At 32.9% G+C, this 15,090-nt stretch overlaps 2 protein-coding genes across 2 annotated transcripts; both read left to right on the plus strand.

Moving 5' to 3' along the window:
• The first annotated feature begins 4,498 nt into the window (after positions 1–4,498).
• On the plus strand, positions 4,499–5,480 carry LOC114166258 (protein THYLAKOID ASSEMBLY 8, chloroplastic-like). Its single transcript, XM_028050973.1, has one exon. It carries the CDS (start codon positions 4,557–4,559, stop codon positions 5,280–5,282), a length of 726 nt encoding a protein of 241 aa, XP_027906774.1. The 5' UTR covers positions 4,499–4,556; the 3' UTR covers positions 5,283–5,480.
• Positions 5,481–10,394: 4,914 nt separating this feature from the next.
• On the plus strand, positions 10,395–14,648 carry LOC114165732 (peroxisome biogenesis protein 2). The gene is made up of 8 exons (XM_028050308.1): positions 10,395–10,705; positions 11,137–11,250; positions 11,360–11,513; positions 12,050–12,186; positions 12,281–12,381; positions 13,361–13,478; positions 13,918–14,084; positions 14,225–14,648. Exons 1-8 carry the CDS (start codon positions 10,622–10,624, stop codon positions 14,337–14,339), a joined length of 990 nt encoding a protein of 329 aa, XP_027906109.1. The 5' UTR covers positions 10,395–10,621; the 3' UTR covers positions 14,340–14,648.
• The last annotated feature ends 442 nt before the right edge of the window (positions 14,649–15,090 follow it).

Raw genomic sequence — 15,090 nt, forward strand, 5'->3', positions numbered from 1 at the left:
TAATATACTCAAAATTTATATATTTAATATTATTGTGACTAATTCAATAAAAATGAATACATAATCTAGTACATATATAATTATCAAAGAAATTACACAATCTAAAGCAATGTCTATCATTTTTTCATATTTTTGAACTCATGGAAATTGAATTATAATTAGATTTTTCAATTAACTTTTTTCGATGTAAATAATCATATTATCTACAAAATATCCATCTTCCATTTTATTAACATTCATTTGATTTAAAAAATATTCACAAGCTTTCATTTCATTGTTATGCGATAAATAACCATATTTTCATGTTTTCATCTTCACCAGTAATTTCTCTATAAATTTTAAAAAATAAATTTATTCTTTTGTTTTTCATTCATATACCTATTTAAAAAGTAAGTTTAAGACTAAAAAATAATTTATCATAATTTAATCAAAAGTTGAGAGACATAATTACTAAAAAAAACTATGATAATCAAGTTACAATTGAAAATTGACTATGGAAAATCACATAGTACATTGTTTCTTCTTCTATATTAATAAAAAATTAATATACAAAAGGTCATGAGATAAAAAATAATACTAAATGTTAAACAAATAGTTCTTCACTATTAAGTGAGACAAGAGAAAGTTACCTTATTTATTTATTTAACAATGGAAGAGAAAATATAAAAAGATGATGATAGAAATACTGAGTTTATGCCTAACTTTTTTTAGTAACAAAAGACAATAAATAAACATAAAAGAAGAATACAACATATGAAAAACTCAAAAGATAATGAGAAAGAAAATAAAAAATATTTTAATAATTTTGTTTTCTTATATATTTAATTTTATATTTTATTAGTTATTATTGTACTTTATAAAATAAATAAAAAATACTTAATTTCATTTTTATTAATTTTAAATATAATATTATTTAATTTAAAAAATATAAATAATTTTAAAAATTTTAAAAAAATTAAATGTAAATAATGAAAAAAAAAATAAAAAAAAAATTGGGGGAGGGGGGGCCGTAGCACCCGCCTGTCCCTTGCATCCTCCGCCACTGAAAGGTGGGATATCGCTCTATGACAATACTTACATGTAAGTTAAAATAACTCAAATAGTTACTTAATGATTTAGAATTAGTATTTCTAAATGATGTAACTATATTGTGATGGTCAATTAATAAACATTACATATAATTGTATTGAAGTTGATTATCATTTTTGTTTGTGATAAGATGACAATTTATATATTTTTGTCCTTACATATTCCTAACTCGGTATAACTGACAAATATTTTTATAAAATCCTTGGAAAAAATATAATATGATAATGTTCTTTATATATTATCATAATGACTATTTATTATTATTGATTTTTATTTATTTATTATAATTAAATATATACTCTTAACCTGATTTTGAGTATCTTTAGTGGTTATAATTTTGGCTTAATTTGTATGAGTGTCTTGTGAGATATATTTATATTAATGAGCTGATTAAAAAATATAAGTTTTTTCTTATTGTAAGGTTTATTACATGATTTTTCAAAATATTAAACTAATTTATATTTATAATTTTGGTTTTTGTTAAACAAGTTAAGTTAAATATACCTTATACTTTTTATTTTAATATGTAAATTTTCCAATATTAGGTGTTTTAATAATATACACTACTTTTTCATACAATTACTCGTTTTATTTTCATATTTTTCTTTGTTCTCAGGAATTATACTTTCACGTATTAAAGTATGAAACATGTAGGACCTATGGCATGGAGAAATGGTGGTACAGTGAAGATAAAAGAGATGCAATCTTTTGAAGTATCACTAAAGATGGATTCTATCTGTTCTGCACTATCCCATCACAATACCTTTCTTTCACTTACTCAATGTCTTCAACATTTATTTATACACTTTCACTTTTTTCTTTCTTTCATTTATAAAAGATATATATAAATATAGAACATCTAGAGAACCTTAATGACACGTGGGTGTGTTTGTTCTACTTTGACATCTTCATGACTATCTCTTTCTAACTCTGAGACAAACTTATATACAAAGAGGTGGGATTGTTTATAAATTGATACATAAAAACGGAAAGGATATAACTATAGCCAAACAATAATATTAAATCTATAAATAATGATATTTTGATCTACTTTTTTATTCATTTCTAATCTACCGTTCTAATCACCTCTTAATTATCTATTTTAATTATTTTTAGTAGTATGATACGATGATCTAAAAATGATTAGAATAATAAATTATAAGTGGATAAAAGTAAGTGAGTCAAAATATCATTATCTTAAATTTATATAATTATTTGGTTAACTTTGTTGTAAAAACACTAATAAGATAGAAGTTTAAGAAGAAAATCAATAACTAAAACAAATATGAAATATGTTTAAGATAAATTCATAATAAAAAGAATAAAGATGAGTTTCACACCAAGATTAATTAATCATTATCTTTACCGGGGATAAAACGTATATTTAAATGTATTTGACACATTTACATAAATTTATTAAGTTCTTTATTAATGAAAATATATACAAAAATAATTATTTTTCTCAACAATATATATAATCTTGAAGGAAAATATTATACCTATCTAATCTTGTTGAATAGGAAACGCGAAATATCAAGTTTCATTTATTAATATCTTAGTCTATATAATGTTACTTTAAATTATTTATTATATACAATTATCTACTCGTTGTTTATATAATTACCTATTTGTTGTTTATTTAACTTTATAATAGTTCATAATTTGGCTTACTCACAAATTACTAATTTGATCATATACTTAAAAGTAATTTAGTTTAATTTTGGATAAAAATAATTAGTTTTTTATTTAGTTTTTGTAACAACCCCAAAGCCCATTCACATCAACGGATCATAGTTGATGGGTAGGTCCAATAATACCTGGATTTGTATACCACTGACAATTGGGCCTCTCATGACCAATATTAATGGTAAAGTTTTAGTTCTTTATGTTTTCCATTAGATATTGAATTTAGTTATTTAAAAATAAATCTGGTATCAAAGAATATTAATTAATTTCTTAATGAGCGAATTCACATAACTAAAATAACATTTTCCCGGTAATTAATATATTTAATTTGTATTATAATAATACTTTTATTAAAGAATAATATTATCATAATACATTAAAGGTTTAATTACTCGGATGGTACCCACTTTGGTAGGAGTGTGTCAATTTGGTACCCGCCGAAAAAAAAGTGTCAATTGCATCCCCACTTTTGAAAAAGTGCATCAATCAGGTCCCTTTCAAAAAAAAATAATTAACGCCGTTAACGGCAGGACACGTGTCACTCTCACGTTTTTTTAATATTTTTTAATTTTTATTTTAATTTATTTTAATTTATTTTTTAATTTTTTTTAATTTTTTTTTTGTAAAATTTTGTTGTTGCCACGTGTCAAGTCCCTGTTTTGACACGTGGCAATGTCAGTGCCACGTGGCAAGATAATGCCACGTGTGATAACTGTTATTGTACTGATTTCCATTTAGTACCCATATATACCTAATTGTTTCAATTTAGTCCCCATTTTTGTGCCTTTGGTTCAATTTTGTCCCAATTTTTTTAATAATTGAATTATATTTTTTAATTTATTTTTTTATAAGATTAATACTAATTAAGTATAAATATTTTTACAAAATTAAGTACTTATATTTATCTTAAAATTTAGTGGTCAAAGAATGGACAAGATATGGGTTAATAATATAAAATAACATAATATGCTAAAAAGTTTTTTTTAATAAAAAAATATTAGTATAACATTTATACAAATAATATATTTGGTCTTGAATTGGACAGAAACAATATTGTTTTAATTTGAAAAAAAAAAGTAGATGATTATATTGTTCTATTAGTATAACATTTTTTGTACAACTAAATTTTAATATAAATATCAGAGTACTTAATTTCGTAAAAATATTTATACTTAATTAGTATTAATCTTATAAAAAAATGACTTAAAAATCTTCTTCAATTATTTTAAAAAATTGGGATAAAATTGAACCAAAGGCACAAAAGTGGGGACTAAATTGAAACAATCCGGTATATATGGGTACTAAATTGAAATCAGTACAATAACAGTTGTCACACGTGGCATTATCTTGCCACGTGGCACTGACATTGCCACGTGTCAAAATAGGGACTTGACACGTGGCAACAAAAAAATTTTACAAAAAAAATTTTTAAAAAAAATTAAAAAATTAAAAAAAATAAAATTAAAAATTAAAAAATATTAAAAAAACGTGAGAGTGACATATGTCCTGCCGTTAACGGCGTTAATTATTTTTTTCTGAAAGGGACCTGATTGATGCACTTTTTCAAAAGTGTGGACGCAATTGACACTTTTTTTTCGGCGGGTACCAAATTGACACACTCCTACTAAAGTGGGTACCATCCGAGTAATTAAACCTACATTAAAATACGAAGAGGGTAAAATCGTCATTGAGTATCTAGGTTCGAGAATCTAACCATGCTTCAGTTGTAGATAAAATTTGTCACTCTCCTTCGTACTCTGTTTCATCAACACACATTATCGATGGCTTTGTCCCTGTTCCAAAGCCCCACCTTTCTTAAATCCCAACTCCAATCTCAGCCCCAAATCGCCACCGCCACCGCCACAACCACCGCGCGCTGTGGCTACGTTCGGGTGCGGTGCGGCGGACCGCGGTCTCAGCGAGGACCGCTGGTGAAAGGTCGAATCCTGAGCATCGAAGCAATCCAAGCCATCCAAACCCTAAAACGACTCCACCGAACCAATCCTCCCAATCTCTCTTCCCAACTCTCCAACACCCTCACGCGCCTCCTCAAATCCGACCTCCTCGCCACGCTCCGGGAGCTCCTACGGCAGCGGCACTGCGCCCTCGCCCTCCATGTCTTCTCCACCCTCCGATCGGAATACGGCGCCGAGTTATCCCTCTATGCCGAGATGGTGCAGGCGCTCGCCGCCTGCGATATGCTGGAGGACGTGGACCGTCTGATCCTGGACATCGAAGATGAAAATGAAATCAAGTGCGACGATCACAAGGGGCTTGCCAGCTTGATCAAGGCCGTTGTTACTGCTCGGAGGAAAGAATCAACGCTCAGGATTTACGACTTGATGAAGAAGAGTGGATATGGAACCGTGGATGAGTTGGATGAGTACGTGGTTAAGGTTTTGGTTCATGGATTCAAGAGTTTCGGGGAAGACGCTCTTGCTGAAGAACTTCAACAACATTACAAAGTTTCGCTTGCTAAGTCTCGATTCAACACCTTGCCCATTTAGCCAACTTTGTGAATATTTTGTTCTTATTTTTTGAATACAGTGATTAGGTAGCTGTAGAAGAAAGCCATTGCAACTGTTATATTTCTGATTAACTTCACTGCTTTTATGAACTTTTCAATCAATACATTCTCACTGTAATTTCTAATGAAACCCTACTGTGATTTACGAATGTATACTAATGAAAAATTGGTGAACAAATATTACAAATGTACACGAAGGAAGGGAGAAAAATATTCAAATAAGAAAAGAACTATGCAAATGAAAAAAGTACCAAAAAATTAAGCAAATAAATGAAGGAACTCAAATCAGTGAAAAAAAAAAGTAGGCAAAACGATGAAAATGGCGGGGAAAATTTATTTAATTCAGCAAAAGAGAAAAATAGACAAGAAAATATTATGGGAGACAGTAGAAAAAAAAAAGATTAATTATGTTTTTCGTCCCTCAAGTATACGTAATTTTTGGTTTTAGTTCTCACGTAAAGTTTGGTCATATTGAGTCCTTCACGTTTTAAATTTAATAAAATTGGTCCCCAATTTTAAACTCCGTTAATTTTAATTCACACGTGTCTAACGAATGGTCATGTAAGGATCCCGTTTACAGCTGAGAGGAAGCTTTGAACGAAGAAGGTGGTGGTAACTGCTCGTATTGGGTGGACAAAGAAGTGAGGTTAGTCGTTTATGCATTTTGAATTTCTTTGGTTTAATGTTCACTTTTCTCTTTACCGTTTATGTGGTTGAATGTTGGATTGGGTTGGTTTGTGATGCGATTTCAAATGTAAGGCTGAAAATGGGGTTCGCGGTTGCGTTCCATCACATGGGTAGGTTTGAACGGAATAGGGGATTGAAGTATGTGGGGGGTGAAATCCATGTGGTATCGGGTATTGATCCAGATTTCTGGTCATTCTTTGAAGCATTAGGCATCATGAAGGAGTTCAAATACGCTGGAGATGTTAAACTTTGGTGGAAGGGCTCGAAGGAAACTTTGTTGAACAACCTAAGATTGTTGAGTGACGATAAGGAGGCATTGGCGTTGGCTAAGTATGTGGAGGATAGGAATGAAGAAGTAGATATATATGTCCAGCACATTCCTTGTCAGCCTGAGGTGGTTCATTTTATTACTGGTCCTAGAATGGATGAAGAAGTTGGTCAGGAAGAAGTTGGGGTTGAGGCATAGAGGTGTGAGACAGAAATAGGAGTTGATGGTGGTCCGGTTGGTGAGACAGACATAGGAGTAGAGGGTGATCAAGAGGGTCAGGTAGAACAAGAGGTTGAGGTTGAAGAAGGGGTTGAGGCACAAAGATGTGAGACAAAAATAGGAGTTGATGGTGGTCCGGTTGGTGAGACAGACATAGGAGTTGAGGGTGATCAAGAGGTTCATGTAGAACAAGAGGAGGTTGAGGTAGAACAAGGGGTTGAGGCAGAAGATGGTGAGCCAGAACAGAGGGTTGAGGCAGCACAAGTGGGGGGTGATGAGGATGTGGTAGTTGAGGATGTGTCTGATAAGGATGAAGGTTCTGCTGCAGATAAACTAGATGAGAGTGAAGAAGAGAGGGTGACAGATGATGATGATGGTTTTGGGATGCACACTGAGTCTGAGGTCAGAAAAATTGGGCTTGTTTTGGATAGGTGGAGAGCAATGAAACGAAATCCAAGCACTATGAGGAGTAAAAAAGATGTGGGACCTAGTTCATTTGTGACTAATGAGGAAGTTGGACAACATGACATGAGTGATGAATATGATACTGATGAGTTGGATTCAGATGTTGATAGTGAGGATGGTGTTCGTCGTGATGGGCCAAAATTTTCCAGATATAGGGCTGAAGATATGACAAAGGACTTCAAGTTCAATTAGGAATGAAATTTTCGTCTTTGAAAGATTTCAAGCAAGCATTAATGGAGCATAGTGTTTTAAATGGTAAAGAAGTTCAATTTGTAAAAAATGATCAGAAGAGAGTCAGGGCTGTATGTAAAAAAAAATGTGGTTTCTTAATGATGGCTAGCAAGGTTGGTGGTAGGCAAACTTTTCAGATCAAGACCTTGGTTGGGCGTCATAGATGTGGCAGGGTATTTGGGAACAAAAATGCTAACTGTGATTGGATAGCACAAGTCTTAATAGACAGGTTTATGAATGTGGATGTAATGACAGTGAGTCAAATTATTGAGGAGATGAAGAAGACATACAGTGTGGGTATAACCCCTTGGAGGGCTGGAAAAGCTAAGCAAATAGCAATGGACTGTTTGGTTGGGGATGGACAAAAACAGTACAGTCGCTTACATGATTATGTAGCTGAATTGGTTAGAGTAAAGGCTGGAACATTCAAAATTAAGATCAATCAGCCTCAACCAAGTCTGCCACCAAGGTTTGGTTGTTTCTACATGTGCTTAGAAGGCTGTAAGAATGGGTTTTTGGCTGGGTGCAGGCCCTTTATAGGGGTTGATGGATGCCACTTGAAAACAGCTTATGGTGGTCAACTTTTGGTTGCGGTGGGCAGGGACCCTAATGATCAATACTTTCCACTTGCATTTGCTGCTGTAGAAAACGAATGTAAGGAGACATAGAGGTGGTTTCTTTCACTACTGCTAGAAGATATTGGGGACATTGAAAACCATCGTTGGATTTTCATCTCAGATCAACAAAAGGTAAACAACTTACTTCCATTCAATTTATATAGCATTCATTCAGACTATATTCTAACACACAACAAGAGCTGCATATGAGGCATGCTATAGCCCAGAAATAACCCCAATCAATGGACAACAATTGTGGCCTAAAAGCACTCAACATGAACTACTCCCACCAATTTATAAAACACCACCTGGGAGACCCAAAAAACTGAGAAGAAGGGAAGCTGATGAACATGTCAGTCATTCCAAGCTATCAAAGAAAAATCTTATCATGAAGTGCAGCAGGTGTAAGCAGATGGGACACAACATTAGGAGCTGTAGAAGGGGAATCAGGCACAGAAAGGTAAAAACACAAACTGGACCTCTGATTCAATTTTTTTTTCATTCAAACGTACAAAATCTGGAGCTGTAAAACATACCCAATTCACAAGCACAATCACAAGGAACTCCAAGTGTTAGTGCACCTAGCAGCGCTGCAGGACCATCTACCCAAAGCTGCAGTAGTAGAAGAAGATCCAAACTGAGAGTTGCTGCAAACGTGAACCAGGGAGAAAGACCACCAACAACCCAAACCAGAAGCATGGCTGCACAAGTGATAGGGTCTCAAGCAAGTACTTCAACCTCTGCTCAACCCACGTGAAATACAAGGAGGAATCAAACTATTTTGGTTGCTTTTAATGGTGGACCACTTTTTGTAGCCGTGGGCAATATCATAGTGGACAACTTTTTGGATTAAAGCAATATTGTATTCAGATGTATGGACCACATGTCTGGTGTCCATTAAAACTTGTGTATGAATTACTTGTGTTTTGTGAATGAAGTAAAACTTTGTGTATGGATTATTTGTGTTTTGTGATAATGCAGTCAAACTTTGTGTATGGATTACTTGTGTTTTGTGATAATGCAGTAAAACTTCATGTATGGATTAATTTTATGAAATCAATTAAATGTATATCCTGTTAACATCAAAGGAAACCTTACAGGATAAAAGTCACAGCAAATAACCATTGCTATTTAACAATGAATTAAATTACAGCACAGTTGTTAAGTAAAAATTATCTCATAAATTACAACAGACTTGTTTCTACGCATGAACTTGTCAGTTTAAAACACAACCATGTAAAACACAATTGAACTTCTCATTTCATTCATTACTGCCATATTACAAATACAAAACACTTCCCCAACAGAAGTTACCTCAAACTTACTTAACCATTAAAGTTCCATACATAACTAATCACAACTAAATAATAGTTACTAAAAAACTAGTTGCAATTGAACTTGAACAACAACATAAAAACAAAGACAACTGTTAATGTCCACGACAAAAAGAAAAAAACTTGCATGAATCTCCCAAACTTTTTCTCTTCTTGCAATTTCACCTTCAATTTCTCCTTTTTCTTAATCAACTCCACTATAACTTTCTCCTTCTCCAAACACACTTCATCTTCTTCAGTTCGTGTTCTACCACTGTCTTGAAAGTCCGGTGCGTTCCCTTCATATTTAGAATCCTCTTCATTAAACCATTCAAAGAAATTGCAATGAGAATTGGACTGCATAAATAAAACAAAACCATTAAGACATCAAACGAAATCAAGTTCGCCCAATAAATACCAAATTTGTCACTTACAGCCCAGTTTCTACATTTCCAAAATAATCTCCCCTTGTTCTTCACAGTCGTTGCCTTTAGGAGCAATAATCTTTTCCCACATCCACACAGTTTGGATGTCATATCCGACGACGATGAACAGGTCTGCGAAATTTTCGAACCACTACTCCTCTGCGTACAATGAATCCCTCTGCTCCCACTTTTCATCACCCTAAAACGATCTTCAAACTTCAATTTTGGCTGCCAAAGAATTCAATACGATACCCCCTCCCAAACCAACACGAACACTCCAATTTTAGGGTTTCAGAAAGACCCTAAATCCCTCTTTTAAAACGGTCCTAAAATATCAAGACCACGTGTTGTTCATCAATTCCTCTCAACTGAAAACGGGATCCTTACGTGGCCATCCGTTAGACACGTGTGAATTAAAATTAACGGAGTTTAAAATTGGGGACCAATTCCATTAGATTTAAAACGTGGAGGACTGAATATGACCAAACGTTACGTGGGGGACTAAAACCAAAAATTACCCATACTTAAGGGACGAAAAACATAATTAACCCAAAAAAAAATAACTCAATGTCATAAAATATATATGCTTAATATTTTGTCATAAAATATATATGCTTAATATTTTATGAATGATACTTCTTTTATGTCCCTCTTATGTGTTACCAAAACTTTTGGATATTTTTTTTAAGAAAATTTATTCATATTTATATATTTTAATACAATAATGACCATTTTACTATATTATCAAACTAATTTAAATAAAAGAAATAAATAATGAAAAAAAAAGCAATTCAGCCAAGAATAAAAGCATGTACTGAGTCTTTCATTTAAGTAATAATCTGCGAAAAAGTGAGAAAAGACGAAAGAAGCCCCGTGTGTTTGGAATGAAATGACGGTGGAGAATGAAATGCAACATCAGTGTTTTCCTTGTTTTTGTTGAGTTCAGCTTCCTTCAGCAATGACCAGACCCTTCTGATCTCTCTTTCTCTCTCTAAACTAAGCAACAAACACAGAGATTAGAGAGAGAAAGAAGCTGTGCATGGAAACACAAAACTCAACCAAACCAATTTCATTGTCATCTTCATCATCACGCAATGACTCTCCCTTCACACGATGCTTGGATTCACACTTCCCATACCCTTCTCCCCACATGGAAATCCCTTTCCCTCTCTCATCAGGTCCTTCTCTCTATTCATTTCAATACAATTCATTCTTTGAACCCCTTAACTTTACCTCTTTTCATGTTTAGGGTTTGCCCATATTCTCTCTATTCATTTATATAATCGGAATCCCATGTTCATTCATTAACTCTTACTGGGTTTTTTTTTTTTTGTCCAAAATCCTTCTGCTTGTGATAAAAATTACTTTTTTTTTTTCTTGGGGTGTGGTTTTTCTGTTTGAAGCTAGAGATGAGCTGAATTTCTGTAAACGTAGTGGAGATTAATAGTTTACTGTTGTTAAAGTTTGTTTTTGTTATCATATTGAAGATTGAATATTTGATCAAGTTGCATAGTATGCTTCCCTTTCCCTGTTCTTTTTTTTTTTTTTTTTTTTTTTTTTTTTTTTTTTGCAACAGTGTTGTTTAAGTTATTGTTGTGGTTTTCGGCAGTCAGCAATCCCAATTTCGATATCAAGAGTTAACCAAGTCGATGCTGCACGATTGGATGTTGAAATGTCAGCCATGTTGAAAGAGCAGCTGGTTAAAGTGTTCTCATTAATGAAGGTACAGTTATGTATGACTTACAGTAGTAAACCATTGTGTGTGGTGATTTTGTTATCAATTTAGAAACTTGCTTGAACATTTTCAAATTTCTTTTGTTTTTTGGGATTAGCCAGGAATGTTATTTCAGTATGAAGCGGAGCTTGATGCTTTCCTGGAGTTTCTTATTTGGCGGTTCTCAATTTGGGTGGATAAGCCAACCCCAGGCATTGCTCTCATGAACCTGAGGTACAGAGATGAGCGTGCAGTAGAACCAAGAGATAAAGGTACGAAGGTCCGAATCTCATCTTTCTGCAGTGTAGTGTAGTGCTATGTAGATAAGCATGTCTTCTATGGTGTGAGACGCTTCTGAATTCTAATAGATTATTTGATAAGTTGTGAGGTTTAAACACTCGGAATGACCTTTGTGGAAAATCTCCAGCTATTGTTGACATTACTGACATCATGAATGATAGTTGATAAATGTAGTAGATGATATCCTGTCGACACCTTTGGATAGAAATTTGAGCGCGCAGTTTTTTTCTAAAGTCCTTGTTTACAATTTTTGTTTATGATTGTTTGTATGGTGCATCATGGTCAATAGCATACTGCTGAAGGTGTTAAATTGTAGTGTTATACCGTTTTGTGAGGTATGTCAATGCCTTAAACAAACCCATAAACAAGAGGGAAAGTGTACAATTTTTTCTGGTGATCTGTTATCAGTGCATGTATACCTTTATCTGAGTATTGCTCATTCTTGTCCTATGTTCATCGTTCTTCTTAGCTGCTAACTTCTCATTCTTGTGTGGTACATTGCACACAGTTAGAACTGGTCTGGAGGGACCTGGACTCACTGTTGCGCAGAAAATTTGGTATTGTGTTGCCACTGTTGGTGGTCAGTATATATGGGCTCGATTGCAGTCCTTCTCTGCTTTTCGTAGATGGGGTGATACTGAGCAGGTATTTTTTTTTGCCAACTTGCAAGTCTACACAACATCATGAATTTAGTTAAAGTGAGCTCCAGTTTGACTTTCAATTTTTCTTTTTTTTCCAGAGACCATTGGCACGACGCCTATGGATCTTGATACAACGAATAGAAGGAGTTTATAGAGCTGCTTCTTTTGGAAACCTGTTGATATTTCTTTGCACTGGGAGGTGATTCATTTCAACTACCAAACAGTTAACTCAACACCTCTTTTGTTGCTGATAAAGAAAAAACCTCTTGTTTCTTCTGTTTGTGTTCTGAAATATATATATATATATATATATATATATATATATATATATATATATATATATATATATATATATATATATATATATATATAGGCAAATATGATGTAGAAATTTTGTTTATGAGAAATGAGAACAGCAGATATAAATCATGAGATAGCATTTCATCTGTCAAACTTCTAAAATATTGTACATGAATTTTTTAAGTGCTCATATATCATGATCACAGATTAAATTTTACAAATAAAATTAGATAATATTTTATTTTTAGAAAAATGTGCACGACTTTTTTAAGTGGTCATGTCCACTACTTAATTTTAAACATAATGTATGGTTTTATGTTGGGTTTATAGTTCTCACTTTCACCTTAAGAAATGTTCTCATTTGATACAAGGGGAAATCACCTTATACTGGTGTATAAGTTAAAATATTCTTACTATTAACTTTGTATAAAATATATATCTCATCTATCCAACTGTTACTACATGTTACCCAGATTGTTTGTGCCAAGTTTTATAAAATTTTAACACTACAATAAGATAATCAGTGATTCTCATTTTCACATGTTTCAAATGTATATATTATGTAATTTTGATGTACACAAGTGAGATATCAAATACTTTTGGATTAATCTAAAATTTTGCAGTTAATATATATATATATATATATATATATATATATATATATATAATAGGAATTTTTAACCCAATGGTGAGTTTTAGAATAGCTTTTTTAATAAAAACTGTTGAATATAGTGTAACAATGAATGCTCATCTGGTGTGAAGGTTCTGTGGTCCTATGGGATATATCTCTCTCTCTATATTTCTGGCATATAATTGGTTTCTTTTAGTTTGACTTGCTATGTAAACTTATCTTCTAGTTGGGCTCTTTTGTAAAGCAGATATCGAAATCTTATTGAAAGAGCCTTACGAGCCAGGCTTGTATATGGGAGCCCAAATATGAATCGTGCTGTTAGCTTTGAATATATGAACAGGCAATTAGTTTGGAATGAATTCTCGGTACTTCTTCCCCTCTTCTTAAATTTATTTGTACTTAATTTGTGGATTCTTGTGGGTTAGATGAGATATTTCAGTTATTTACTAGTTGAGACTAATGATAATTTGTGAGCGTTTGGATTTCAGTTAGAAAGTAAAGGTTTTTGAATTCTACTGGAGTTGAAAAAAGGCAACATATTTTAGCTTTTTAGTCAACTGGAGTATGAGATGAATTTTGCTTGATTAAATTTGAAAAATTGTCAAACATGTTGTCAAAGTGTGCAATAGAAACTGAAAGTTGGGTTTGAGTGTTCCAACTGATCCAAACATACACTAAAAATGGTTGTGGCTATGTTGCAACTGGATGTGTTCTTCTGGTTCTGATAACAAGTGAATTTGCAAGAATGTTTCACATCCGAATTTACAATCCATTGGAGCTAATTCTCTCAGGTTCTGATGGCAGGAAATGTTACTGTTGCTTCTTCCTCTTCTTAATTCATCATCCGTGAAAAATCTTCTCCGACCTTTCTCAAAAGATAAATCATCAAGTTCATCCGAGGATGGTTCAGCATGTCCCATTTGCCTGGCCACTCCAACCATTCCTTATGTTGCTCTACCTTGTCAGCACAGGTACATCACTGCAGAAACTTCTGTCATAACAATTTGGTGGGATTATGGAATGTTCATATATGCCAACCTTTATGTATATATACACGCTTCTCATGAAAAGTGAAAAATGACTAAACAATTGTTCACATTTTGTGTTGCAGATATTGTTACTACTGTCTTAGGACACGATGTGCTGCTGCTCCATCATTTAGGTGTTCCAGGTGCAGTGAGCCAGTTGTTGCTATGCAACGGCATAGTGGTGGCCCCACGGAATGATTGGTTGTTACTAAGAAACAAGGAAACAATGTTAGAGTTAGGGAACATTTGATCAACCTACATAATTTAGCATATAAAAATACTACCTGAAATTGTGGTGGTATTCTTTTCTTCTTACTTTCTATTTAGTTGGTTTCTCCCTTGTATTAGCATTCTCATTTAATTGGGAAAACACATCAAATTTCTTCATAGCATCATCACTGTACTCGGTTGAGTGGGAAGCATTCTTTCCCTTGTACCAGCAATGTATCATTCAGTTACGTCTCATACGTTTCTTTCTCTTCTGCAACTTAAACTTCATACTTGTAAGTTCTCTGTGTTGTGATTAGTCTCTTATCAACTTAAAAAGCTAAACTGTTTAAAAGGGCCATGATATCTTTTACAGTGTGTAGTAACTAAATTGATTTCAATTATAGTTAGTATATATTTAATTTTATTATCTAAATTTGTACTACGGAGTTACTAGATGGAAATAAACAGTAAATCTAAAACTCAAGTGCCACTTTTTACCTTTTAACTGGTTTTTTTTCTGATATAACTTCGAGAATAAATTTTGTACTTGTTCTCGTAATGTCAAAACTCAATCACATGACATTAAAAAAAAAAGTTTGGTTGATTGAAAGTATTTTGCTTATACTTCCATCAGTCTTAGACTCTTGCCCAATCTGTGATCAATCTTAACTTTTAATCAATCTTGGTTATCATCATAACTAGGTTTTTACAGCAGAATCTTTGGAATTTTAATTCTGTT

Source organism: Vigna unguiculata, chromosome 10 (assembly GCF_004118075.2).
Source record: "Vigna unguiculata cultivar IT97K-499-35 chromosome 10, ASM411807v1, whole genome shotgun sequence".
In the NCBI taxonomy this organism is placed as follows: Eukaryota; Viridiplantae; Streptophyta; class Magnoliopsida; order Fabales; family Fabaceae; genus Vigna; species Vigna unguiculata.